At 52.9% G+C, this 26,911-nt stretch overlaps 3 protein-coding genes across 19 annotated transcripts in view; 1 reads left to right on the forward strand and 2 right to left on the reverse strand.

The window, feature by feature from the left end:
• ANKHD1 (ankyrin repeat and KH domain containing 1) overlaps positions 1-16,209 on the forward strand; it is a 100,185-nt gene extending 83,976 nt beyond the window's left edge. For 6 of the 17 annotated variants that reach the window (XM_058849043.1, XM_058849041.1, XM_058849049.1 and 3 more), the window contains 8 exons: positions 1,034-1,183; positions 1,487-3,102; positions 7,904-8,098; positions 9,185-9,439; positions 10,886-11,061; positions 11,977-12,141; positions 15,680-15,853; positions 15,981-16,209. In XM_058849043.1, coding sequence (XP_058705026.1) covers positions 1,034-1,183; positions 1,487-3,102; positions 7,904-8,098; positions 9,185-9,439; positions 10,886-11,061; positions 11,977-12,141; positions 15,680-15,853; positions 15,981-16,124 — 2,875 coding nt within the window. In that variant the 3' untranslated portion in view covers positions 16,125-16,209. Of the gene's footprint in view, positions 1-1,033; positions 1,184-1,486; positions 3,103-7,903; positions 8,099-9,184; positions 9,440-10,885; positions 11,062-11,976; positions 12,142-12,569; positions 15,854-15,980 lie in introns of those variants that run through there. The other 11 variants (XM_058849046.1, XM_058849051.1, XM_058849050.1 and 8 more) reach the window with 10 other exon arrangements.
• A 629-nt stretch (positions 16,210-16,838) lies between these two features.
• On the reverse strand, positions 16,839-18,493 carry SRA1 (steroid receptor RNA activator 1). The gene is made up of 5 exons (XM_058849063.1): positions 18,354-18,493; positions 17,990-18,115; positions 17,634-17,848; positions 17,338-17,446; positions 16,839-17,230 (listed from the first exon to the last, which is right to left on the reverse strand). Exons 1-5 carry the CDS (start codon positions 18,376-18,378, stop codon positions 17,037-17,039), a joined length of 669 nt encoding a protein of 222 aa, XP_058705046.1. The 5' UTR covers positions 18,379-18,493; the 3' UTR covers positions 16,839-17,036.
• Positions 18,494-18,580: 87 nt separating this feature from the next.
• Positions 18,581-22,010, reverse strand: APBB3 (amyloid beta precursor protein binding family B member 3). The gene is given in 12 exon segments (XM_058849153.1): positions 18,581-18,839; positions 18,842-19,333; positions 19,402-19,548; positions 19,702-19,789; positions 19,870-19,984; positions 20,068-20,073; positions 20,191-20,318; positions 20,671-20,811; positions 20,993-21,050; positions 21,291-21,367; positions 21,691-21,881; positions 21,938-22,010. Coding segments are annotated over 12 exon segments (1,770 nt in total). The 3' UTR covers positions 18,581-18,585.
• Positions 22,011-26,911: the final 4,901 nt, after the last annotated feature.

Genomic DNA, 26,911 nt, shown 5'->3' on the forward strand with positions numbered 1-26,911 from the left:
GAGGTGTTGCTTTAGAACATTTCCATGTGTTTAGATGTTTAAAATTAAACAGGTTTTGTTTAAGTCCTGTTAAGTGACAAACAATTCCCCGAGAATCAAGTTACTTACAAGTTTCCAAGACTGGAATAGCTAGGTGAAGCTGGCAGCCTTTCCACGGGGTGGTGGGGACCTGTGACTGCTGTGATTGCTGAAACCCCTTTGAATCCCCTCTAACTGTTCAACATCAAGCCAGTGCACATCAGTAGCAAGCCTGAAAGCAGCTTATGGGTGCAAGAGGTCCAGCCCACCCTAAAGTCTGTGGACAGTGGTGGCCCAGGGACTTGAGCTGAGGTCTGTGTGCAAGCAGGGCTTGTGTTCAGAACTTCCTGTGTGCTTGCTCTGACCCACCAGTACCATGTGAATCAGGAAAACCCTGAACTGACTTTGGTGACAGCATTGTGGCCTGACAGTGAGCCTGCAAGTCCTAAATCACAGCACTGCACACCTTCAGCTGCTTTCACCCACCACTGTTTATTGGTGACACTGCACTTCCAGATCTTGAGGTCTGAAAGAGGTGGATACTAAAAGGCTGTAGATGCAGGTGGTATTACAGAGCTCAGCACTGGAAAAACCCTGGAAAGCTGCTTTCTCCTTGCTATAAACAATCAAAATAGTTAAGCCATGGGCTTTTGTATTTGAAGCACTGATGCTTGTGTAAATTCAGGTTGATAAGCTAAGGATTTGTCTCACTTTGGAGAGGTGCCCAAGATAAGATAAAATCCAGAAGGGTTTCTGAAATAGTGTGAGGCTTATGTATCTGTGTTACAATAATGGGGGAATAAATTCTACTGGAGAATCCTTGTCAGGTACTGAGGATGACGAGTAATTTGAGTGGGGGACTTTGAGAGGGGCTCCAAAGGGTGAAGAAAGGATCAGCAGAAAACAACTTTCTGCCCTTAAGAGTATTACTTCAGCCATTGTCAGACAGCAGAGGGGTTTTGTCTGTCTTTGAAGTCTGAATGCATTTCACAGATTTCTGATCTTTGTGATATAGGTCAAAGAAATTATCAGTCCCAGCTTCTGTCGTATCTAGAATAATGGGAAGAGGTGGGTGCAACATCACAGCAATTCAAGATGTCACTGGTGCCCACATTGATGTGGATAAGCAAAAAGATAAGAATGGAGAGAGAATGATCACTATAAGGTACAGTATCTCAAAATGAAAGTCTTGAGTTAGTCCACAGTGTCATTTACTGAAAAGTGTGTTTGCTTTCTAAGGCAGGATCTATTTAGCTTCTTTGTTCTAGAATAGAACATACATTCCTGCTGCTAAGATATGCTGACATTCGACTTCAGAGATAATCCTTAAGACACACAGAAGTCAAGAAATAATTTACTACAGTAAACTTACAATAGACTTAGAGATCAGTGTATGATTGAAGCTACGGAACATTGTGCAAAGTGGGATTTCCTTTTGCAAACATAAATCTGTTTGTGTTTAATTTAGGGGTGGTACAGAGTCCACGCGATACGCAGTGCAACTCATCAATGCCCTTATTCAAGATCCTGCCAAGGAACTGGAAGACTTGATTCCTAAAACTCATATAAGAACACCTGCTTCGAGTACCAAATCAATCCACGCAAACTTTTCATCTGGAGTCAGCACTGCGACTGCTTCCAACAAGAACTCCTTTCCTCTCGGAGCGCCGCCCCTGGTCACATCGCAGTCATCAACACTATCAACTTTCCAGCCTCCTAACAAATTGAACAAGAATGTCCCAGCGAACGTGCGCTCATCTTTTCCGGTGTCTCTTCCTCTCGCTTATTCTCACCCTCATTTTGCCTTGCTGGCTGCTCAAACTATGCAACAGATCCGGCACCCTCGCTTACCTATGGCCCAGTTTGGAGGAACCTTTTCACCTTCACCGAACACTTGGGGACCATTCCCAGTGAGACCTGTTAACCCTGGCAGCACGAACAGCTCTCCAAAGCATAATAGCTCGAGCCGTGTAGGTAGCCAGAATGGAAACGTTCTGCAGACGGAGTCTCCTGGCTTGGCTACGTCCAGTTGTCCCGTTACCGCCTCGTCTGTAGCTGCTTCCACCCAGCCTCTGGGTGTGACCAGTAACCGGACTCCCTCCTCGGTCAGGAAGCAGCTCTTCGCCTGCGTCCCCAAGACGAGCGCTGCAGCAACAGCCATCTCAACTGTGACGAGCACCTGTAGCACTCTGCCCTCAGCTTCCTCTGCCCCCACAAACAATGGGCAAGTACCCACGGCGTTTCTGCCATCTACTGCTCCGCAAGCGCAGCATTCTGCCCTGAAAGGGGACTCGTTCTCGGCTGTCTCCGCCCCCAAGGAGAAGGTGTCGACCCCCGAGCAGCCGCCCACAAGCGCGTGCCCACCAGCTTCAGCCGCGAGCAGTTGCAGCGTGTCAGCCAGCAGCAGCTCAGGGGGCACCGAAACGCGCCCGGCGAGCAGCCCCGCGCCGCTCAGCGGTGCCCAAGATGAGATACTGCCAACCAGCATGTCTGAGATCAGCCCTTCCATGTCGATGCCTTTTTCATCCAGCTCAGAATCTGCTCCTTTAAGCTTAGCGTCGCCCAGGTCAGTTGTTGCAGATAATCAGGACAACAGTAACTTACCTCAAGTAGCTGTACCAGCACCTCGAGTTACTCACAGGATGCAGTCCAGAGGTTCTTTCTATTCAGTGGTACCAAATGCAAACCTCCATCAAGATCCTCAGTCTATTTTTGTTACGAATCAAGTTCCTTTAACACCTTCTCAAGGTCCACCTGCTGCAGTGCAGCTTTCGTCAGCCATGAACGTTATGAACGGTTCTCAGATGCACATTAACCCAGCAAACAAATCATTGCCTCCTGCCTTTGGGCCAGCAACGCTCTTCAATCACTTTAGTAGTCTTTTTGATAGCAACCAGGTGCCAGCTAACCAAGCATGGGGAGACTGTCCACTCTCTACCCGAGCAGCAGCTGACCCATCTTTCACTGTTCAGTCTACCTTTCTGAATAACTCTGTGCTAGGACATGTGGAAAACGTCCATCCCGACAACTCCAAGGCTCCTGGTTTCAGGCCACCTTCCCAACGGGTTTCAACTAGTCCTGTAGGTAAGTCATTAAGATCCTGTTCTGGACAAAATTATTTCTTCAGCCACTGCACTTTGACCATCATACTGATGGAGGAGTAGTCTACAAATCACTCATGGAGTTGGTGAATGCTCATGTAATGAGGATGGCCTGTTTTTTCCAAGTGCTCTTTAAGATGTTGATAACTTTTTTTTTTCTTCAGCTCTTCTAAGCTGTTAGGTGTTGGGGAAATTGCAGATGTTGCATTGTTTGTCCTCTGTGTGAGACAGGAATTCTCACACCTGCTTGTAGCATAGCATCGATTTTAGGTTTGGGGTTGGAATGGAGCACAATGTGGGGTGACACCAAACCTGAGGACTCCTGGAGGTTCCAGCTGCAGCAGTGACTGCATGCAGGTGCTCCATATTGTATGTGAGACTCCAGCTTGACTCAGTGAGGGTAAACTCTCTGTGCCTTTTGGCTCTTGATATGGCACTAGGGTTTTAATAAGCTTGTTGGTGTGCTACTGCGTGGGGTGTTTTATTCAGAAGTTCAGTACAGCAGTGGTTGCATATCTGGATTTGTTTGAAATGGGTTAAGAACACTGACATTGAGCTTCATGCCCTTGCTGTGCTCTGCCTGCAGGATTTTTATCTTCTCAGTGTTCAAACTATGTTGCAGACAGCCAACTGCACCCATTTGGTTGGAAGGGACCCTCAAGAGATCTGTTCTGTGCCACCCCTTTGTCCTTGCTGTGGTGGCTGTGGGGTGCCCTGGAGCTGGGTGTCTGGAGAGCCTTGCTCTGGAGTTATCCTTGCCCACACTGTGTGTTGGGTATTTGGACTAAAGCTTCAGGACTTGAATGCTGGGCTGGGACAAGTTGAGGTAGTTTGACTTTCAGATTAAAGGAGAAGGGAGCATTTGGAAGATGTGATGGTAAGGAAAGATCTTCAGCATTCCCTTTCCCCTCAAATTGTCCTTGACAAATGTGCAAGACTTCTGCAAACCAGAGCACTTCTCTCTGACTGGCTTTAACCACAAGAATGGGGTGTTTGCTATGACTGTGGTTTTCTCAAGTGTTCAATTTGGGCTGGATAACTCTGCAGAGCGAGGGCACACCTAGAAAGAACTCTGTGCCACATCCAGCCTCAGTGTAGCAAGCAGAACCACATGTGTAAGATACAGTAACTGGAAGAGCTTCCAGACCCCGAGCAGGCTCCAGAACCACTTGACAGTGGCTCAGCTTTTCCTCTGCAGTGCTCTGAACTCTGGGGTTGGCTGTTGCTGAAATAATTCCTGGGAAAGGAAACTTAGGGCAAATGGGATATGCTGATTTCCCTGACAGTGGCATCCTGCATGTGCAAACAGGGGTGACTGGGACTTCACACAGCAGCAAAGGATTTTGCTGTTCCCATCTGTTTGTGACGGGGAAAATTTATTATATTTCTACTTTATATATCCTTATATATATAGCCTTATATATATATCCTTAAGTGACTGTAAGTATTTAAAAAACAGTGTAAGTCTGTTTCTGCCCTTAGAAAGGTTAGGTAGATAGTCAAGGAAAGGTCACACAGTTGACTTTAGGGGAGATATGTGTGAAGTTCTCGACTGAAGCTCAAAAATATTTGGACAGAACACACTTTTCCTGAGTTAGGATTTGATTAGGATATTGCAAAGTGAAGAAAAACTGCAAATAGGTAGTGTGTTGCTAAAATAGTGTCTGGCAGGAGGTGACTGATTAGTCAGGTCCTTAGTTGATTCATTTAATGTCATTTTACTTCATGCTGCTTTTGATCACCTTTGTTTCAGAATCTAGATGTCCCAGGAGTAGGGGCATTGAGGGAGCTTGTGGATGTTTGGAAGGTGTGATAGAAAGGAGTGAGTACAGTAGGCTGAGGACTTCTCTGTTGCCTTCCCTCAGAGCCTGTGCACCTCTCATTCACCAGCTTGTCCCAGGGGAATTGACCTTGCCCTCAGCTCAGCCTCCGAGGTTGGCAGAACTGAGAACTTCCATGGCTGTTTCCACAGGGCTTGGTGACAGGTTCACGAGATTTTGAGGAGGGGGAGAAGGGCTGATCGCTGCTCATGCTCTGGCCAGCAGCAGCACAATGGACAGGGAGCAGCCAAGACCTGGCCTGGCAAATCCATGTGCTGAGAGGGGTTGGGAATGGCCTTGGAGCAGATGGACACCCATCCTCTGATCTCGGCTGTGACTACACCTGAGGGAGCAGAGGTTTGCATTTTGTGCCTCTCTTGCACAGTTGGCCCATAGCAATTTTTTCCACAAATCAACATTTCTAAGGAAATCGCCTCTAAACTGATTTGGTGGAGATCTAATATAGTTTGGCTGTGCACAAAACCAGCTTTTTCTTAGCAAGTTCTCACCTCAGGGTGGAGTTTGGGTAGTCTGCTTTTCCTGTTCATGGGTGAGCTCAGCTGCAGCTCGAGTTCTCTCCGATTCACCAGGTCCTTTGAGGCACAAATATCTCTGCAGATCTCACTGGCTGTGGATCCATTCTGGAACTGGCCTATTTGTCTCACATTTTTAGGTCTCTTGTCCTGGCAGTTTGCAGTTGAGGGCAGGCTTAGCCCAACCATGAGAGGAAGCTGTGGAGAAGACCAAAAGAAATCTGCTTGTTACTTCTGTCCTCTACATTTTAAGGAGATTGACACCTTGGTTTTTAAAAGGGGTCACAGACTTGAAATATGCCAGCTTAGGAAGCAGCACATGAGTATGGAACTGCATGAATGGTTGGACTCTGTTTCACACAGACTGACCAAGTGTTTTGGCTCTTTCCCTAAAGGTGCAGGTAACATTGCAGTTACCAGCATCTGCCTGGGGTCTTTGATAAACTGAATTTTGAGCAGAGTTTGTGTGAGATCAATACACTCCTCTCAAAAGCTCAGTTATGCATTCAGAGCACAATGAGGAGTTTGAGCCCAATTAAGTGCAGAGTGTGGTATTGCAGGAGATTTTAGTATTAGAAAACCTGATTTTGTTGGTAAGTACAAAAAAAAGGAAGCTCATTCTTGCAGTCAGGGTTTGGTAAGTTACTGTTCATAATAGCCATTTTTAATATTGAGCAAAGTTTTTCATTCACTTTTATAAAAGACATGATGATGTTAAAAATTATTCTTTGTGACCTGACTCCTCTGGATTTGTGCATCTCTGTGTGTCAGGCTCCCTTCAGCCCATGGAGCATATCCAGCAGTGCTGAAGTGGTCTTGACTGTCCAGACATGGCACTTTACAAGCTTTGTATCCAAAAGCTGTTTACTCATCAGCTACTCAGCCATCAGAAGACAGCTGGGCATTCCTGTCCTGCAGGAGAGCTGCTTTTGTCACAATCCCTGCCTTGTTCTCTGTCTGGGAACCCAGCAGCACCCATGGGTGGCAGCAGCTCTGCTACCCTTCTGTCTGGGGCAGATCTCGTGTGGTTTGCCTGGCAGTTTGTGTTTTGGTGCCTGGTGGAATTGGTCCCCACGGGGGCCTTTTGGCTGCCAGGTTTGTGCTGGAGTGTCCGGTCAGTGGCTCCACGGGAGATGCCCAGGGAGGGCTCTGGGCTGCAGGCACTGCTGTGCCTGAGCTCCGTGCTGGAGCCAGGCTGCAACTCCAGACAAACTCAGCTCAACCACACTGCAGTCACAGGCACTGGCATCCTCCTCAGAGCCATGGAGTTTGTGCTGTGACAAACCCAGGAAGACTGTCCTCCCATGCTGGGGGTCCCTCAGCCAAGTACCCCATGTTCCAGCAGCAGGGGAATGTGTTGCTCCTTGGCTATAAGGGAGACTTTCCTTTTTAACCTTTGGGCTAGTAAGAAAAATACCTCCTTCAACTCCAAGAAAATATTTCTGTCCATGTGAGCAGGTTGGATCTGGCACTTCTGGAAGGAGTAAATCAGGTTGACTTGGTTGATAATATTGGGGGACATGACCTGGAACTATCCAGGCACTGAGAGGTGCCCCTCTAGTTTCTGACCTAAGGTACTGCCTGGCAGCACTGCTGTTTGTGGTGGGGTGTGTGTAGATAAAACCTTCAACCTCACTCGGCAGCAACATAGGCTGGTCCTGGTTGTGGTCATTTTGAAATGTTTAAATGGTTTTGAAACTAATCTTGTTTATAATAGGCCCTTGAAACTAAACCCTAAACTCAGGTGAACATACGGCCATGCCCATTTCTGCTTTCAGGTAATAACGTGTGATAAGAGCTTTTACGACATTTTGGAAAAGTACTTAAAAGCTTTGGCTTATTAAAAAAAAACTGTAATTCACCCTTGCTAGTAATTTTTGTGGGACTTCAAACTCTTTCTTCATCTCTCTCTTCCTCTCACACATCCCTGGAGGAAGCAGCCCCTTCCCCTGTGGTGCTTGTGCCACAGCAGCCCTGTCTCTGTGGCCACAGCGTGCTCTGACTGATCTCTACATGAAGGTACCTGTGGGATGGCAAAGCCCATCCTACAGAGAACTGCTTCCCAGGTGCTGGATTCCCCTGGGATTTTCACAGAGCCCCAGATCCTGTTGGATTTGTGTGGCTTTTTTGTAAGCAAAGATCATGGCCACCCCCAGCTTTCCTGCTCTGCCCTCCCTGCGAAGATCATTTTATTTCAATGACCAAAGGGATGGCTGTTTTTGTTAAAACTTGAGGCCAAACCAGAGAGCCTCCAGAAATGCCTCTGCGGTTTCTAAGGGAGAATCGTGCACCTGTAAAATGACCTTACCATGTGCAGATGCCCCCAAAAGGTGATGAGATGCTTTAATTATATTTGGAGCACTAGCTTTCTCTGGTGCTTTGAAGCAGGTTCCCAAAGAGAGATATTTAATCAAATTTATGTTTATTTCAGGCTTACCCTCTCTAGATCCATCCAACAGCTCTACAACTTCTTCTTCAGGTCCTTTGACAGGCTTTTCAGCAAACATACAAGGAGCACGGGTTTACCTTCAAGGGCCAGCGCCTGTTGGGACTCCCAGCTTTAACAGACAGCATTTTTCACCACATCCTTGGACAAGCGCAACAAATTCATGTAGGAACTTCATGGGTCTGTCTTAGTTAACTATAAATTCATAGCTATTGTCTTTAGTAGATTTCTAACTTGAGGGGAACTTACCCAGTAATTCAAAAAATGCTTTCCAATTGCTTTTAGCAGCTGTGAGGATGGCGTGCAAATCCCAAGCTGTGCTATTTTGTGGGGTTTTTCCCATGCCACTAGTTCTGGTAGCATTACTAAAGGTGTATTTGGGCAAAAAAATGAGTCACTGTAGGTTCTCGAGAGGAGAGGGCATGAAGCTGTGGGGGACTGGAGGTGATGATGCCAAGCTAAAGATTCCCCTCTAAGTAGTATGAGTGCAATATTAGATGTAAATGTCATGTTTGCCATAGTTTGAAGTTATACTTGCCTTTTTTTTTTTTTTTTTTTTTTTTTTTTTAAATTGGGATCTGAAATTACACTTAAAATGTTTCAAAATCTCTAAGCATCATCCAAGGTAACAGTGGGTTTTCCTCCTAATGGAAAGAACATGGAAGTAGCTTTACAGAAAATATGGGTCTTTGATTCAGAATCTCAGCTAAAGAGGTTTTTCATGTCACTGCATGCAACTTCATTGCCACTCTGAGTTTAAGAACCAAAATATTTAAATGAGTGCTCAAAGGAAGTTGGATTTCCCAAGGAGAGTCAGTGACACTTCTGAAGTTGTCGGGACTTTATGCTCTTGGGTCACACCTGTGGCTTTGGGAAGCTGTCTGATTTCTCTTCTGCTGGAAGTGGTAGATCCCAAAACCAGGCTGTTTAGATATTTATGGTATTTTGGCTGATGTTTTCACCTTCCTGAAACTCTTCCATGTTTCTTATTCTTTCTTGTAATTAATTTAGATACACTGCTATATCATGAGAATATAATGATTCTGATGGCTGAAAGCATTTGTGTTATGATGTTGATTTTAGAGTTAAAATAATTCCTAGACAGAATTTCTTTGAAAGACTTGAAGAATGCTTTGCCAAAAAAAAAAAAAAAAAGCCTTTAAAACATTTTATCATTTGCTTTGAGGTAATATTGGGGAAATAATTGGGATGGCATTTATGCTTGCTACTTTGTATGTAATTAAACAAGAGAAATACTCTTTTCAGCAGGTGAATCTCCTATTCCATCAGTTTCCTCAGGATCATCTTCACCCCTCTCAGCTGCTTCTGCACCTGCTAACTTGGGCCAGCCAAAAACGGGTAACGCCAACCAGGATCGGAAGGTGCCCCCTCCCATCGGGACAGAGAGGCTCGCCAGGATCCGGCAGGGAGGCTCCGTCACTCCCACGCCCTTGGGAACCAACTTCACTGCCCCCGTGGGCCACAGCGGCATCTGGTCCTTCGGGGTCAACAGCGTGTCTGGTGAGTCTCTGCTGCTGTGAGGAACCTGCCAGGGCCTCTCAGGAATGGCTGCAGGGAGGGTTGGAGAGGAGGAGTAAAGCTCCACAGGCTGTACTCCTGGGTGGAACATCCTGAGGGGAGAGCTGCTGGCAGTGGTGGGAGGGCACAGGTCAGTGAAGTGTTAGCATTCAGGAACACACATAATCACCAATGATTATATTTAATCATATAAAGGTGCTTTATTGAAGAACTCTGGGTGTCAGGGGTACACAGACCCAAATCTGACCCACCTTAGTTTTGAGCTGGATATGTTTTTATACTCTATTGTTATATAACTTGCATATTAATTATTAAACTTACATTGTTCTATTGTATGCATTGATTTTACCCAAGCATGGATTTCTCATGATCTCCCTCAAACCCCTAACATAATTTCTCATGATTCTTTAAACAGTAATTTTATCTAATCATATCTAACCATTATATAATTTATCATATACTGACTACACAGGTGCAGTTTCACATGTTCTTAGCAAGCACAAGGCCTAACGTTTCCCAGGGCCTACTTTTAACACTTTTCCCAGGGCTTGCCAAGCCTGACTTTCTTTCTAACTCCCTGAATTTTCTATGATCTTAAAATCTTTTACCATCAGAAGTGCTGTGGTTTCTCCTCCTGGTGCTGGTGGTTCTCACCCAGCCTGGATCAAGTCACTGGGCACATGGGAGCCTGAAATGGTGCAGAGACCTCTGAATACAAAGTCCTCTGAATGATCCAAAGCTTAGAGTAAACAATTTCTATCTGTTAAAGGGAGCTGTTTCCCTGACTGTTAAGGCCTGACTGTTGGCTCCCTCTGTCCAGGTCTCTCTCTTGTTTTCCACTCACACCTTACAGTGTCAGCTGAGGTGCAGCTGATGCACCCAGGGACACAGAGCTGTGGATGCTGGGTTTTGCATTGATTTCCTCATAACTCTTGAACAGTATGGGATAACTTATGTTCCAGGCAGCCTTCATTTCCAAAGAATTACTTTGAAACAGCTGAAGTTTCACCTTTAGTTTTGGGGTAGCTGGATTTTGTGGAAGGAGGTTGTGCAGCATTTGAGGTGTAGAGTGTTTCTGTTGGTAACTTTCAGTACAATCATTTGAGTCTTGCATTTGTTACATGCTTCAGTGAAGGCCTCCACACTTTGGTTAACTCGTGTCTCAGCATTGCTGTGTGTTCTCAAGGAAAGCTTTTATGTGCTTACAGGTAGCATTGGGAGCTCTGCTGGATTTTAGCCCTTTTGCAGTGGACATGTGGAACTCACAGCTCATGGCAGTCCTCATCTTCACTTTTGTCTGGATACCTGAGATCCCCCTGTGGCTGTGTGTTTTCAGGGTGCCTTTAGATGGCCTTAGGTGCATGCAGCTGCTGAGTTTACTTGGGTGTCTGCAGTGAATTTAATCAGCTGTTTTTAATCTCTTTGCAGAAGGTTTGTCGGGTTGGTCTCAGCCTGTCATGGGAAGTCATCCAATGCATCAGCAGCTGTCAGACCCAGGCACGTTTTCTCAGCATCAGCCAATGGAGAGAGATGATTCTGGAATAGTGGCTCCCTCGAATATTTTCCACCAACCTATGCCAAATAGTTTCGTGGATTTTTCTAAAGTAAGTCACAGAGAGTTGGATTTATGAAATGACCAGGGCCTGACTTAATTGCATCTCCTGTTCTGCCTGTTCACCCTGTGTGTGTGTGTGCCTCTGCTGCCACTGCTCATCGTCCCAGTCCTGAACCTTCTCTCATCCCAGAACTGACCAGAAAAGGTGCCCAAGCCTGGAGGCAGGTCTAAACAAAGCCAGAGTTTGTAGGCTGCAGATATTCTCTGCTTAGTAGCTGAAGGCCTTCATCACTCTGTGGTGTTTCATCTCTCAGAAGCTCAGTCTCCTGGAAATGTTTCACAAAGCTTGCCCAGCTCTTGAGGGTGATTACAAGTTTGCTTAATGCTTTCAGCACAAATCATGGCCACAACACCACACACCTTCCTTAGAGAAGTGGCAGGAGGACAGGACTCCCAGCACATTTCAGAAAGAGCTGTAGCATGTGGTCTTGGCATCTGTGTGGCAAAGCAGAGCCACACGTAGGAAAATAATTCTCCTAATTGCAAAAAGCTGCTCTGTAACTTGCTCTTTCTGAACAGGAAGAATTCTTTTAGATGGCCATTAGGAATTAGAGAAAATCTTCAACCCAGTCTGAGATGAGTGCCCTGTGTCCTCTGCAGCTGTCCTGTGCTGCAGAGAGGGATCACTGAGGTCAGAGTGTTCAGCTGCTGGCCTGGCTTTGTGGGCTTATCTGAAAACTCTGTGTGCTGCAGCCTCTGCTCGGTGGAAGTTCAGAAAAGGGGCTAAGCTGGCTGGAATCTCCAGCTCTGAAGTCACTGTGTTCCATCCTCTGCCCCGGTGTTCCCTGACAGTGCTGAGGGTCCTGCCAGTAGTGGAACATTACCTGTGGAGGTGACCTGGCTCTGTCTGGTCCTACAGCCACCCTTGCCCATGTCCTTCACCAGTGCTCTCTCGTCCCCTCAGGGCCTGCCCATCTCCATGTACGGCGGCACTCTGATACCCTCGCACCCCCAGCTGGCAGATGGCCCAGGAGGGCCCCTCTTTAACGGGCTCCATACTCCAGATCCCGCCTGGAATCCCATGATCAAAGTTGTCCAGAACTCAACAGAATGTACTGATGCTCAGCAGGTAGTGTGGCTGCCTTTTCCCACCTGTGCTTTCCTGGGGCTTTATACGGTGCTTTGATACCCAGTTTTGGCTTGGTGACACATTTGGTTTTTTCAGGTCTTTGAAACTAGGATTGAGATTATTTGCATGACTTTTCCCTACAGTGTGTGTGTGTGTTCATAAAATATCCATGGCGCTATTCCAGGTAAAACAAGCAGCATTTCAAGACTGCTCAGCCAGGTAATGGACTGTTACAAGCAAGAGGGTTTATATCCATACTCAGCACCTTGCAGGTTGTCAGACCTTGGCCAGAGCTGGAGAGCTCCTGCCTTTGGACAGTCTGGTTGTATTTTGAGGGAAGCCTTATGCTCACCCTCAGTGGTAAAACACTGTTAAAGGAACCTTTATTTGTTTTTATAATAGATTTGTCTTTTTATTTCTTGCTGTAGATTTGGCCTGGCACCTGGGCACCTCACATTGGAAACATGCATCTCAAGTACGTCAACTGATTTAAGGGGGTCTGTCCTTTTTTAGCCTGGTTTGGGAATCTTTATGACCTTGAAGAACCCTGGGGATTTTTTTCATGTGCCTAACTAAGCAATTTTCTGTGGGCTGTAACAATGGAATCTCGATTGCCCGTTGTATGAGAACAAATTGACTTACCTATAGAAACTGATTCTGTTCTTCAGTTAGTTTAGCCACTTCAAACTTAAAAATCAGACAAAATTAGTGCTTTTGGCTAAACACTACTGAATGCTCCTTGTATGCAGCAGAGAATTAGCTGATGACATGATTTCAACCTTTTAGGGTGGTAAATACCTGTATAATTGTTTACAGACTTAAAAGGAAAAGCTGAGTAAATTTCATGTCGTATAGTGGCTCTACTTTATGTAGCCTGTATTAATGTGAAATATTTACCTGAATACTCAATAAAAGGCAAACAGCATCTCTAGGTTGTGTGTGAGAATTTTGGAAAGGGCTGTATGTTGTTGTCCTCAGGAGCTGCTGCCGTGCCCGGTGATGCATCTCCCCAGGGTCACGTACTGAGCACGTGGGTGCAGTCAGCTTTGGGAGGGTTTGCAGGCACAGATGTCTGCAGAGTCCTTGCCCCTGCCACTTGTGAGCCTTTTATTGGTGTGAACCTGCTTCTGTGTTACGGTTTTTTCCTTCTGGAATAGTTCTGCTGCTTCTGGCACTTCTGGCAGGTGGTCACCTGAGAGATCAGGCTTTGCTCAAGGCTGCTAAGAAAGGCTGACAACAGTGACAGGAGAACGCAGAGTTCCTTCACCTGCCCAGAAGCAGATCTTAGAAAAGTGCTTCCCATTAGAGGAAAATGTAATAGATTCAGTTCTAAGCTTCTTGTAATGCTGTAAATCCATTAAGAGCTTCTCAAGTCCTTTCTCTGAGGAAGAAGAGGATTTTTGCACACTGCTTAAGATGAACATTAACTCCCGACCCAGTTCTCCACTTTCTGCACTTGGACTGTGCTTAGTTTTGCTTTTGCTCCGAAGCAATGCAGTAACTACACAGAGTGTTGCATCCATTCCTTAAGCAGGAAGCTCCAGTGCACATAATAGTGTCTAATCCAATGGATCAGTCTCAGACCAGGTGGAGTCTCACCTTCTTCCACCTTATCCAGACAAATCCTTACATGCAGCAGCAGAGCTTCCCCAGTAAAAGCATAAAGAAGTACTGAAAATCCAAACTGCACAAGCAGTATCCACATACCGCAGGCAAATCAACCTCAGAAGCACTACTGGATGGTATATTCAGATATTTGTCTTGGTATTTGAGGACAAAATGCAAAAAAAAAATTGAACTGCTGCTGCCCTAGTGGTAGTGCAAAGACCAAAGGACATACACACAGAATCAGTCACAGAAAAGTTTGTGATGGAAGTGGCCTTAAAGATCACCCAGTCCAACGCCCTGTGTGGGCAGGGGACACGTGTCAGCAGCAGTGTATTGAAAACAAGCAGTGTTGTGCAGTAGGTGTGTGCTCTTGGGGTGAGGTGCAGGGGAGGGGTGTGGTGCCCACGTCTGTGGGTTCCTTGGCTGCAGCAAGCAGTGCCACCTCCTCCTGCCCCCTCCTGGGGAGCCACTGTCTCCCCAGCCTGGAGGGCTGCAGCTCCAGGGTGGGTGGCACACTCTGTGACACCAGTGGCCAAGACCCAGGATGGGGATGGGGCTGTCCCTGGAACAGCCTTGGCCACCCCAGCCCTGCCGAACGTAGGCAGCTCTTCCCTGCACAGCTCCTTCCCTGAGGACATGGGCACTTCCTCTCAGCATCACATCCAAGTGGCCCCAGCAGCCTCCACTAAAGTGGAAAAGGGAACCACAGACTTTAGTAGGAAGATCCTGCTCAAAGTTTGGACCACCTCTGCTCCCTGCTTACAGGGGGCACAGGCAGAGACAAGGCCTTGTGCTTCTGGGGAGCAGGCTGGTGGCAGTGCCAGGGGGCTGGTGAGTGCAGTGCTGGTCCCTCAGGGCAGGCTGGCTGGATCCAGGGAAAGCATGGGGATAATGCCAGAGTCTGTGCCCGCTTGAATTCACCAGCCCTGGGTGGCAGGGCTGCCCCAGGCCTGTCCTCCTTCCCCCCTCTGACCCCCTGGGTCAGCCATGGAACAGGTCCTTTTCTTTGCTGTCTGTGCCTCATTCCTGAGCTGGCCACGTTCGGGTTGAGCCACAGGTGCCCGCCCTGGCTCCATCGTGTGCCTTCAGCTAAGCTGCTCTGGGGTGAGAGAGCCCAGCCCGGTGCTGTGGGGCCGTGGCAGGGTGGGCTGTGTAAGATGTTTGCGGTGCCCAGCAGGAGCTCCAGGCTCACTGGCACCTCGGGCAGCAGCTCTGGGCTCCCTGCAACCCTGGGCTGCACCCGCTGCCAGAGCCTGCCAGGGAACTGGTGCTGGGCTGCAGGGAGGGATGGACAGGGGATGGCAGGGCTGCAGAGGTGGCACAGAGGCTGCTGTGACCTCAGGCATTGCTGGCAGGCAGCTGGGGCATGGGGAGGAGGCAGAGTGTGCCCCGGGTGGACACTGCACACGCAGCAGGCTGGAGGAGGAGATGTCCCATCGAACCCAGCTGTTCTCCTTGCAGGGAGCAGCAGGTGGCTGGTGAGACAATGGAAACGGCTCCCCAGGGTGCCCATGGTGCGATACCCAGCCCTTGCTGCTCCACCCTGGAACAGGGCACCACACAAAGCTGTTGCTGCCTGGGCAGCAGGCTGGGGCCTCGCTGTGTGCCCCAGGACTGGCCCTGCCCTTCAGGCAGCTCAGGGGTGGCCTATGTTGGCCACCATGGGGTAGCCCTTGGGAGGCTGGACCCCCTGTGCTGCATCCTGCAGAGCTCCAAAAGCCTGAAGGGGAGGAATAATGTGGGGAATAGCTGCTGGGCAGGATGGGTGTCACAGGCTGCCTTGTGGGAAGCCAGATGTGGTGGCTTCAGAGTCAGATGTGTCCATGAGCCATGGCCAAGCACTGGCTCCCACCCCCTGCTCTGGGCTGAGGTGCTCAGGGGTGGGGGTGGCCAGGGCCAGCAGTGGCTGACAGGCCCCCGCTTTTGGCAGGTACCCGCATCATCTGCGACCGCAAGTTCCTGCTGGAGTGCAAGAATTCACCCGCGGCCAGGACCCCTCCCTGCTGCCTGCCCCAGACCCCCGGTGTCACATCCCTGGCCCAGTCCAGCCTCGTCAAGCTGGAGGAGCTCAAGGAGCGGAATGAGAGCGAAGAGGCCATGCCAGGTGAGCAGCCCAGGGCCGCGGCCCCTGCCCACAGACACCCCCCTGGGGCATGGGACAAGGCGAGCTCCTGCTCCCTCTGCCTGCCCACATCCTAACCCTGGTCCCGTATCCATCCATGCCCTTGCAGATCAAGACCAGTTTGAGATGGACATCTGAGTTTCCATCTCCTCGTCTCCAGGCCATGGCTGGGCCTGTTCCTGGGCCTCGTGGAGGTGCTGGCACCGTGACCAGCTGGCTGCAGCCCTCTCTGATGCTGGGGATGGACGTGTGACACCTCAGGCTCTAGCACAAGTGGCTGGTGCAATTGCCTAGGAGCTCATGCTTGATCAATAAACACCGTGAAACCCCTGTGCTAACATGGTGTGTGTCTCTGTCAGGGCTCAGCGGGGACCTCGCCCCCAGGGAGGGGAGGTGAGCAGCACCAGGAGGGTGCAGAGGGTGACCCTGCAGGTGGGGGGTGGTGAGGGCCTTGGGGTCTGTTCTCAGCCCTGGTGGAGGCAGCTGGCAGGGCCATCCCGTGGACACAGGAACAGCACAGTTAAAACCTGACTGGACATGTGTCTGTCCCAGGACCTCCCTGTCCCTGAGGTCACCCAGGTCTCCTGGGTTCCAGACTCAGCTCTAAGCTGTGCCAGGACAGGAGCCCACATCGGAGCCCCTGCTGTGGCTGCAGCACAAACCCTGGTCGTGCCAGGGGCTGTTGCACATGGGCCTCCCCAGCCCTCCTCACCCCTCGTGCAGCAGGGCTGGGCTCTGGGGCTGATGAGGGGCCCAGCTCTGCAGCCAGTGCAGCACAGACACACAGAACTGCCTGCTCCAGCCAGATGCTGGTAATTCTTCCCCAGACATCCTCTTGGCTAAGAGTGCCCTGCCAAGGCCAGAGCCCCATGGCCAAGCCTGATGAAGCAGCCATGGCCTCAGCCATCTCCTGCTGACCCTGGGAGCCCCAGGACCTGTCAGTGCCAGAACCCTCAGGGAGACTGTGGGAGGGGCAGGTTGGTGCTGTTTATTAAACATAATGAATCGCCACTAAAATGTCGCAATGATTAAAATCCCCTTTTCTGGATGAGGATTGGGAGGCAGAGGGGGTGCCCAGACTCCCTCCAGCAGCAGGGGCCCTGTTCCTGCCGGTGGCCCTGGGCAGGGGCTGCCCCGCTCACAGTCCACAGCCCCGTCCCTGGTGTCAGGGCCCCTCCTGCTCCGGCTCGGTCGCGGGCTCGGTGTCAGCGTTGCCGTCCGTCTCTCCGGTGGGCAGCTGCCGCGTCTCTGCGATGAGGCGCTTGACTCCCACCATCCACTGGCTCACCTCGTTCACGTGGTCCACCATAAGCGAGCGGTGGATCTCATCAGCTGCATCCCAGTGCTGCTGCTGAAGCTCTGCCCAGGACAGGGGACCCCGTCAGGGGCGCAGGATCCACCGTCCCGCGGGTGCCTCTGCCCCAGGGCCTGCTGCCAGTGAGGCTGCAGCCCTCTTCACCCCATACCTTGCACCAGGAGGCTCATCCTCTTCCTCACTGGTGCCGAGAGCTTCCCCTGAGCCCACGCATCCTCCAGCACTGTCAGCCGCCGCCCGATGTCATTGCACACTTGTTTCTGGAAGCAGAGGTGAGCTGGGAGTGAGGGGGATGTGCTCCCACCAGCTCTGGGGAGCCCTCGGAGCAGGGGCGGCTCTCTTCCCTCCTCAGGTCCCCTGGAAACCGGCAGCCCCTGCCTGGCTGCCCCGGCTGCCGTCCCCCCTGCACCGCGGGGTCAGAGGTGGCGGGAGGGGCCCCAGCCTCACCTGCACCGTGGCCCGGCAGGCGTCCAGGGCCGCCCGCAGCGGGGCAAGGACGGTGTCGGCGGACACGCTGCACTCCTCCCGCTCCGGGCACGCCGCGCTCGGCCGGGCCTCGGCCCGCGGGGCAGCGCCGGCAGAACCCTGCGGGGGCGGCCCCAGCGCCCGGGGGGGCGGCGCGGCGGGGTCGGCGGGGGCACTGGGCGGCTCCGGGGGGGCACCTGCAGGGCAGAGGCGCCGATCCCGTCAGCTCGCACCCGGCTGGCACCGGGCACCGCAGAAGGGGGGCCCAGAGCCCCCGGCTCCGCCGCGCCAGCACCGCGGGCAGGGAGAGGGGCAGGCGGCGGCTCCGCCGTGCTGACCTGGGGGTGCCCCCGCGGGCGGAGGCGGGGCCCGGCGGGTGAGCGGGGTCCGGCGGGAGCCCCCGGCTTGCGCCTGCAGCCCGTACGAGAACTGGGGGGGGTCGTTCCAGCCGCGCTCCTGGTTCCCTGCCGCAGTGGAAGGGCGCGGTGAGACCGGAGGACACCGATGAGACCCCGCGCCAGGCGGAACCCCCACGGCACGTCCCTCCCGGCGCTCCCCACACCCGCTACGGCCCCGGCGTTCCCCCCCCACGCAGACCCCCGGAGGAGCCGCTCCCCCGGCGCGGCCCCGCGGTGTCCCGGGACCGGGACCCCCCCACCCCCAGCACCGGAAGTGCCGCGCGCGCGCCCCGCGCCCCCTCACCCGGCTTCACGTAGGACTCCGCCATCCCGCCACGTCACGCCCGGCCCCGCCCCTTCCGGCCCGTGAGGCGGGGACGGGCGGGAGGGGCGGGCCCGGGCCTGTCCCCGCCCCGCCGGGGGCCGCGCTCGGGGCCGGGGCCGGGGCCGGGGTTGGGGCCGGGGTTGGGGTCGGGGTTGGGGCCGGGGGCTCCTCCCCGGCGGCTCCAGCCCCGGCCCCGGCCCGGCCCGGCCCGCTACGGGCTGTGCAGGAGGGCCCGCCGCAGGCGGAACACCTCCAGGAAGGAGAAGAGTCCCCGCTTGCGGGCCCCGGCCCCAGCCCCGCCGCCGCCCCCCCCCGCCTTGGCCGCCCCGCGGGCAGCGTCCCCCGCGGCCGCCGGCCCGGCCCGGCCCCGGCCAGCCCCGCTCTTCGCCTTCGCCCCCGGTGCGGCGGCCACGAGGCACTTCTGGTACTGCACCTGCGGGGACACGAGAGGCAGCGCGGGGGGCACTCGGCACCGGCCTCATCCCGTCCTCCCCAGGGCTGGGCGTCCCCAGCCGCGGTGCCGCCGGTACTCACCATGCAGGCGGCCTGCACTGCCTCCGAGATGGTGCCGGCGTCGGGCTCGCACCAGAAGGCCGCGCACTGGAAGCGTCGCCCCGTGTCCACGATGAGCGCGAAGGTGTGCGCGTCCCGACCCACCCCCAGGAAGGTCACGTACCGCACCTGGCACTCCCAGATGTGCGCCGCCTCCTCGGGCTCCTGCGGGGACCCCGCGGGCCCATCCACCCCTGGCCGCCGTCCGAGCAGCCCTGCCGCCCCCCGGGTCCGCTCTGCCGGGGGCAGCGCCGTGCCCGCTCCGGCCACAGCCCCCTGTCCCCTCCCCACCTGCGCCGGGTGCACCCTCATGGCCGTGTCGGACACGTAAATCACGGAGGGCGTCCAGTTCTCCCGTCCAGGGCGCCTCGTCAGCTTCTCGATGGCCTCATTCAACACATCCATCCCTAGGCAGAGGGACACCCCACCCCATCGGTCCCGGATGCGGGCGTGGTGCGGGCAGGGGCTGCCCAGCCGCTCCACGGCACGGGGAGGCTTCCTGGGCGTCCCCCAGCAGCGGGGGAGCAGCGGCGCTTACCCATGGCCCTGGGCACGGGCAGGCTGCCGATGTACAGCGCCTCGTAGGTCTGCATCGACTGCCTCACCGCTTCTAGGATATCCACTGCCAGGACGGGAGAGGTGGGGCTACCCCTCTGTCCCCCGCTGTGTCGCCCCATCCCCAAGGACGCCGGGGAAGGAGCTGGACAAGCCAGAGGGCTCTGGCTCAAAGGCGGACTGTGGGCAGGGGGAGCAGCCGGCAGTGCTGAGGCGGTACCTTGCAGTGGTAGGTCCTCGGCGGAGATGGGCTCCAGCGTGGCAGCGCGGGGAAGCCTGCTGTTCGCTACAGCTCGCTCGGCCACGATCTGCAAGAGATGGGGGTCCCGGAGCCTCCCCTCACCCCTGAGATCCCCAGGTCATGCTCACACCCGCCGGAGCATCCCACCTTGGAGCACATCTCATGCAGAGCCTTGGCGATGCCCTTGGCAGGCACATTGCAGTGGAAGACGTGACACTTGAGGACGCAAGTGTCCTTGTCACTGGCCACAAAGGCGAAGTCTCTGCAAGGCCACGAGCAAACCAGTGAGACCCTGACAGAGGCAGCCCCCTGCCTGTACTGCCCCCCCAGCCCTGTGGCCCTTACCTGTCCCTGCAGCCGTGGTGACAGTCGGGAGGGAGGAAAGGGGACAGGTCACTGCTGGGTTGCCTCCCCCGAAATGGGCAGAGCCACCCCCCTGGCCGCTATCTCTACTGCCGCCCATGGCACCTGCCATTGTTGCAGCCAACACCCCAGACACGGATGTTGAGGATGGGCTGGCGGTGGATGAGGCTGCGGTCGAGGGGGTCCACCAGGCTCATGGTGTCCTTCTTCAGAATCATCACTAGGTCCTGGCCCTGCAGAAGGGCAGTGGTTCCCTCAGCCTGGCAGACAGCCAGGCCATCCCCAGCATCCAGTCCCTGTGTAGGAAAACCCCTTCCCCACAAACCTATTCTGCCCCAACTGTGGGGTCAGCCCTGTTCCTCTGCTCTTCCCAGTTACCATTCCCATGTGTGGGGACCCACCCAGGGTACCCTGGCACCATTCCCAAGGAACAGCCCTGTCAGACCCACCTGCTCTACACCTGGGACCATTGGATGATGTCCTGTGTAGAGAGTTTACCACCTGCTCCTCTCCAGCACGGTCCAGCCTCAGCAACAGTGGCTCTGGAGTGGGACCCTGGCTGGCAGCACCATCCCAGGCTCTTACCTCACCCTGGTTCTCTGCAGAGCCCTGGCCCTTGCTGTTGGAGAGCTGCTGGATGCAGTTGTTGACAGCGATGCTGCTCTTGCCAGGTGCCAGGTCCTCCTCGGGGATCTCCACCCAGCCCAGAGAGCGCACAGCAAAGCACTGAGCGGAGACACGGGGGGCTTCAGTGCCACCGGCACAGCCACGTCCATCCCGCACCCCTCACAGTCACAGAGTGGTCACCCCTGCTCTGGCTCCCATCCACGTCCCTGCCAGCTGCCACCCTCCTCCTCTTCTGCCAGCACAGCCCACGATGCGGCAGTGAAGCTGGCGGGTGCGGTACCTTGGAGCCGGGCTCTGCGCTGTGCTGGAAGTCATCTCCATGCCAGGACAGCGAGTGCCTGCAGAGGGATGGGGCAGTGAGGGGAAGCTCCCTCTGCGTGCTCCTGGGGCACACAGGGAAGCATCAGGATGCCCTGGAAGCAGCAGACCCCCAAGGCACCAGCTGCCAAGCATCCCATGGGGGTGCCCAGCATGGGGAGGCTGCTCTGGGCGGGGAGCACCAGGGCCCAGCACCCAGCGCTGGACAAGGATCAATGGTACCCCACAAACAAGTCAGCAAAGCACAAGGAGAGCCCTACCTCCGGGACAGCGAAGCCATGGGGCTGGGAATGGGCCGGTCCTTTGCCGAGTGCTTCGCTGCAGGGCCCTGGCATTCCTGGGAGAGAAGAGGAAAGGTGTGACAGCTGCAAGAGGCAGTCAGGAGTCACCAGGTAGGAGCCCTCCCTCCCAGGACAGCAACAAGCTTGTGAGCATCTTGGGTAGTCGAGTCCAACTAGGATGAGTCCCAGGATGGGGCCTGCTGGAGCCTTTCAAAGGGCTTAGCCCCAGACACAAATGGGCTGAGCAGGACTTCAGGGTCACACAGACAGGGTGCTCCAAGGGAAGGCTGGACCAGTCATGCCCAGAGGGCCCTTCAGCAGGAAGGATTCTGACAGGGGAATCCAACACCAGACATCACACCCCGCCCACATTCCCTACCCTTCCCTGGAGTGTTTCCTCTCCATCAGCCTCCGTGTGCCCTCCTGGGCCAGTGGTGCGTGCAGGGTGCTGCCACTGTGTTGTGCCTGTCGGCACATGCCAGTAATAGGTACCCAAAGAGTCACAGATTTTCCTCCAGCTTGGGGGGAGGTCAGGGTCTGTTTCCAGGCTCTGGTCACTCCAGAGGTTGTCTGTGCAGGGAGAGAGTGTGTGAGATACAGGGTGGGGAGGAAGATCCCTCAGTTGCCCTGAGGAGCCAACAGCTTTGCCCAGCAGTGAAAGGGTCCTGCGGTGGCATCTGGGTGCATGGCTGGGCGCATGGGCCGGGAGAGGAGCCTGGCGAGGGAACATGGCACCATGCCAGCCAGGCTGCAGCAGCAGCAGACCCCAGTGCAGGGAACTGCTTCGCTGGCCCCCGGGGGTCAGCGGAACCCCGGCAGGGCACAGAGGGCAGGGGCAGCCTGGGCCTGCCAGGCAAGGAACCCTGCGGGGCACCCAGGCTCAGGCTTGGCCCGAGGCTGCCAGCCCGGTGCTCCCCTGTCCTCGGCCGGGAAAGGGGCCGGGACCGACGCCGGGGTCCGGGAAGCGGATTGTGCCCCGGGGGCTGCAGCCGGAGGGTGCGGTAGCGGTGGCCCCCGCACCCCCAGCCCTACGAGGGCACCGACTCGAGCCCGTGGCGCAGCACGGCCGGAGCGAGCCCGGGCCGCGGGGGCGGCGCGCTCCGACCGGCCGGGGCTGTGGGGCCGGGCGGGGTTCCCGGGGGATGGGGGTCCCGGGGGTGGGAGGGTGGGGGTGCTCCGGGGATGGGGAGAAGTGGATATGGACGTGTCCCTGGAACGGGTGGGCTCCCGGCGACCTTGGGGCGGGGAGCGGGGGGGCCGGGCCGGGCCGGGCGCCGCGGGTCCCGATCAGCACCGCGGACAGCGCCGGGCGCGGCCGCCGCTCCCACCCTCGGGGCCCGGCTCCGCAACTCGGCATCCGCTCCGCAACCCGGCACCGGCCCCGCACCCCGGTACCGACCCCGCAACCCGGTACCGGCCCCGCAACCCGGCACCGACCCCGCAACTCATCCCCGGTCCTGCAACCCGCCCCTGACCCCGCAGGCTGTGCCCGTGCCCGCCCTGCCCGCCGCGCTGACCGTCGCAGTTGACCAGGACGATGGCCAGCATGTAGTCCTTGCCCAGCATGGCCCCGCCGCCCGCCCGGCGCGGCGCCCCCGCCGCCGCCTGCCCAGGCCCGGACCCGCGGCGGCTGCGGCGGGAGGGGCGGGACCGGGGCGGGCCGGGGGCGGGGGCTGGAGAGAGCCGGGGGGGCACGGGGGATCGCCGGGACAGAGCTGGGGAAGGGGCGGGGGTGTCCAGGACCCGGGGCAGAAGATGGGATTCTGGGGAGGGAAGGGGCTTTTGGGGTGGAAAGGTTTCTGAGCGTGATAGACAGCAGAGCCAAGTCTTCTTTCCTTTCCCCACCATCCACTCTTAGGGTTCCTCCATTCCCTCCCCTGTCCCCACAGATCACCATCATTCGTCTCCACCCACGCTTCATGCCCAGGTTTGCCCATTCCCTTCTGCCTGTGTCCATTCTCCATGGACCTGAAGGCAACCAAATGTCCGTGCTGGTTACCTTCCCTTCTCACCAGGGGCCAAGAGCTTTGTATCTGCAGTTTGAGACTTTTTTCCATTCTATCCTGCCTATTGCTCACTACACAGGGACAGAAGCTCTGGAGACATTTGCTGTACACCTGAATACCCCATGGAGCTTTTTGAGTACTGCTCAGACACTTCCAAGCTACGGGTGCCTGATGAAGTATTACAAGATGGTTTACAATAGGTGACTTGTCCAGACCGTCCATCTTCACTTTTTCTTCTTCAGAGCAGTTTTTGGATGTGCAGAATTAATTTTCCATGCTTGGTCCCTCTCTTTCAGTGAGGCATTGCCTCTGCTTGGCCTCGTTCATGCATTCCATGGGATAACATGCCTCTGATTTTGTGAGACACCCTCCTCTCCTTTATGCGTTTTAATCTTGCTCATCTGGCCTGAGAACAGCACCAGCTCCATAAACCAACTTTGCAGTTGTTCACAATAATTTCTGTCTCCTGGTGGCGGCTGCTTTTTTTAGATACAGGCTTTTTCTTCTGCATCTGTCCAGAGATTGTCAGATTTCTAACACTTGATTCAAGCACTGTGTCCTTGGAACATTATTGCCTAATCCAACCCCACACAGCAGAGCAGAGGAGACTCTTGGCTCCCTGTGTTCTGATGTGTCTGAGAGGGGTCACAGGTCTCACCTCAACTTCTGCTTTCCCCAGCTTCCACCTTTCCCAGTTCCCAGGAGTGAGCTGCCCCCTACCAGAAACAAGCTTATCACAGTGACTGGCAGTGCTCTGCTATCTTCTGCTGCACATCTCTCCTTGTCCTTATCTCAACACACATTTCACTTTCAAAAACAACACTCAGCTGATCACACAGGAGGCAACAACCCCAACACAAACTGTCCCCACTCCTGCCTCATCCAAGCCCACCAAGGTGAAGGCAACTCTCTCCTGGCAATGTCACAAAGCTTAAGGATGACAATGGCCCTGGTGAGATGAGACTTACAGCAAGGGAGGAGAATTTAGGGATGGTGCAGAGCACAATCTATGGATTGTATGAAACAGCATAAGGGATGTTTCATGGGAAGGGGAAAGGGAGGGACTAGGGGAGGAACAAGCATAGGAAGACAGAAAGGAGAGAGAATCTTCTGGTGGTGTGTAGGCAGTGGTAGATATGCTTGCCTGCCTCAGCAGCATGTTTCAGCACTGCAGGCTGTCCTAGACCCTCATTAAATCATATTCTGTGCAGTGGTGCTCCCTGTTCAGAGCTGCCTGGCTGAGAGTGGGGAAGATTTTGGTGGTTCACAAGAGGAAAAGGATAAGGAAAGTGTAAGGATAAGGATAAGGAAAGCCTATACATGTTATACTTTTCAGGGAAAGGTATGAGACATCTTGTAATTCTACAACTCATCATTTTGTGGTGTTGGCCCTGAAGAGTGAGAGATCTGGGTTTGGTTTGGTTTGTGTCTGAAGTATGATGGCAAGAGTCATTTCTGATGCTGGGTTAGAAACAAAACTCTCTTCTTCTGATCTGAATAATGAAATCCTGGAGAAGGGGAATAAGATTTCTCCTTGTAAAGACTGAATTTTATCTTCCTAGTACAAACATCACTAGATCTCTTCACAATATAAGGGGGATCTCAGCCCCTCTGACACTTCCCTCAAAAAGAGGAAAAAACACTCACATGGCTTCCTTGGAGCAGTCTGGGTTCTCAGATCTGTCCATTGCAGATCAAAAGACTCCTAAAGAGGCTCATTATATGTCATAAAAACACTCCATAGGTGAAATCAGATTCAGTTCTCAGCAGGTCCAGCTCAGTTTTACCTAAGATAACAAAATAGATAACTTTACTTCTAACCAGGTCTTTTGTATATGACATATTTTCAGGGGATAAACATACCAGGTTTCTCTCTCCATTGTTCCTAAGATAAAAGACAGAATCTCCTTCAAAGAAAATATCCATTTTCCATCAGATAATTTTTCTGGTGCATGTCTTCATTCACTCTGGAGAAGGAGGTTCTGATGTAACATCAATAATTTTCAGGTTATGAAAACCATTCATAAAAGAAATCAAGTGAAATATTAGGTAGCAATCCTACTTCCCCACTACCTTCCTCCCAGCTATTGGAAAACCAAGATCATGCTATGCAGCTCAGATTCAGTTATCTGTAGTTATCAAATTTCCCTTTCCCAACACCCCACCAGGCAGAAAAAACCCCACAGTTTAAGCTGTTTCTGTGCTTCCACCATCACTTATTTCCACCTCAGTTGTGCAAGTCAAGCAGAGATGAAAGGAAGAGGCCACAAGATCAAGGTCCAAATCAACCCCTTAAATCTATGGAATCAAGACTTTGAAAATCAGAAAAAACCCCAGAGTATCACATTTGAAACTGTAACTCCAATAAGATTTTTTTTCCCCTGTTTCACTGCCTGGTTCCTGTAAACATCACTGATTTGCAGAGCTGCTGTGAGCTATTGGCACCACAGATTTAATTGGTACATGCAGTTCCATCCCATATCCCACAGAGCTCTCTGGAGCACTGTCTCTTCTGTAAGTTTTTTTAAGAAATGCTGTTAATATCCTCTGATCATTTCACACCTCTCTTGTAATACAGAGTGCAGAAGTATCCACAGTTTCAATTTCTCAAGCTGCTTCACACACTCCCAGATAACACATTTAAATTTTGCTGTCACCCACTACTAATTCATCTCAGTGAGCCCGGGGGTGGAGATTGAGGATGAGGAAATCAATTCCCTGCCAGTTTGACGCACACACACTCTGGAACACAAACAATTAATATGAGGAACCAGTACTTCTCAAAGGAACTTCAAATCAGCAGTTAAAATGTTGAGTGTTAGTAAGAGTAAATGCTGCTCTTGGCTTCATCTAATTTCTTGGAGACAGTTCTGATTCTTCCTAGAACCAGCACCTCAGGCCACCAAACAGCTTTAGCTCCATCATTAGTGGAGGAATTAGTCAGAACTTTGCAACTCTCTAACCACTGGATCACCAGCACTAATTGGCTGCTTTCCTTTGCTAATTCACAGGATTCCTTCCAGTGATGTGAAATTATATCAAGGGGTTCTAAGCATATTTTTGCTGCTTTAAACTAAAATCTAAATTACTTCCATTGTAGCAGTACTGTTCTCTTTTTAATTAGTTCCAGCACCTAATAATTACGAGTAAAGGCTTGAGGTACCTGCTAAAAAGCATCACATGGAAACACATAAACCTTAAGCTATATGAATTTATGGGGAGAAATATTGCATCAGTATCAAACCTCAGAAATACTGTTTGTCTTCATTTAAACCAGATAAGAATTAGTGTCTGGTGTTATTACTTAATTTTTAATAAGGGCAGTATTTAATTTTAATTTTCTATGTTGAAGACTATGAAATACACATATTCAGCAGTTTGTGAAGAGGAAGACCCACTGGCCTTATTGTGAAGGTAAAACACAGATTATCAACTACACTTTCTCATGTTTAAGTATTTGCAAACAGTTAATCAGCCCACTGAGGCAATGTCTGAAATCACTGTACAGTTTCATACTTTGTGTTGCACTAGGTTTGTTTTTTCTCCTTTGGTTACAACAACAACAACAAAAAAATCTGGGTTTGTTTTCATTTT

The sequence above is a fragment of the Poecile atricapillus genome, chromosome 13, assembly GCF_030490865.1.
Source record: "Poecile atricapillus isolate bPoeAtr1 chromosome 13, bPoeAtr1.hap1, whole genome shotgun sequence".
NCBI lineage: Eukaryota > Metazoa > Chordata > Aves > Passeriformes > Paridae > Poecile > Poecile atricapillus.

Excerpts from the sequence above, each read along its gene's own strand:
- SRA1 (XM_058849063.1), bottom strand. The coding sequence starts at position 18,378 with ATGGCGGAGTCCTACGTGAAGCCGG. Across the intron at positions 17,849-17,989 it reads GCCCGCGGGGGCACCCCCAG|GTGCCCCCCCGGAGCCGCCC; the intron begins GTCAGCACGGCG and ends TCTGCCCTGCAG. Across the intron at positions 17,447-17,633 it reads CCTGCCGGGCCACGGTGCAG|AAACAAGTGTGCAATGACAT; the intron begins GTGAGGCTGGGG and ends CTCTGCTTCCAG.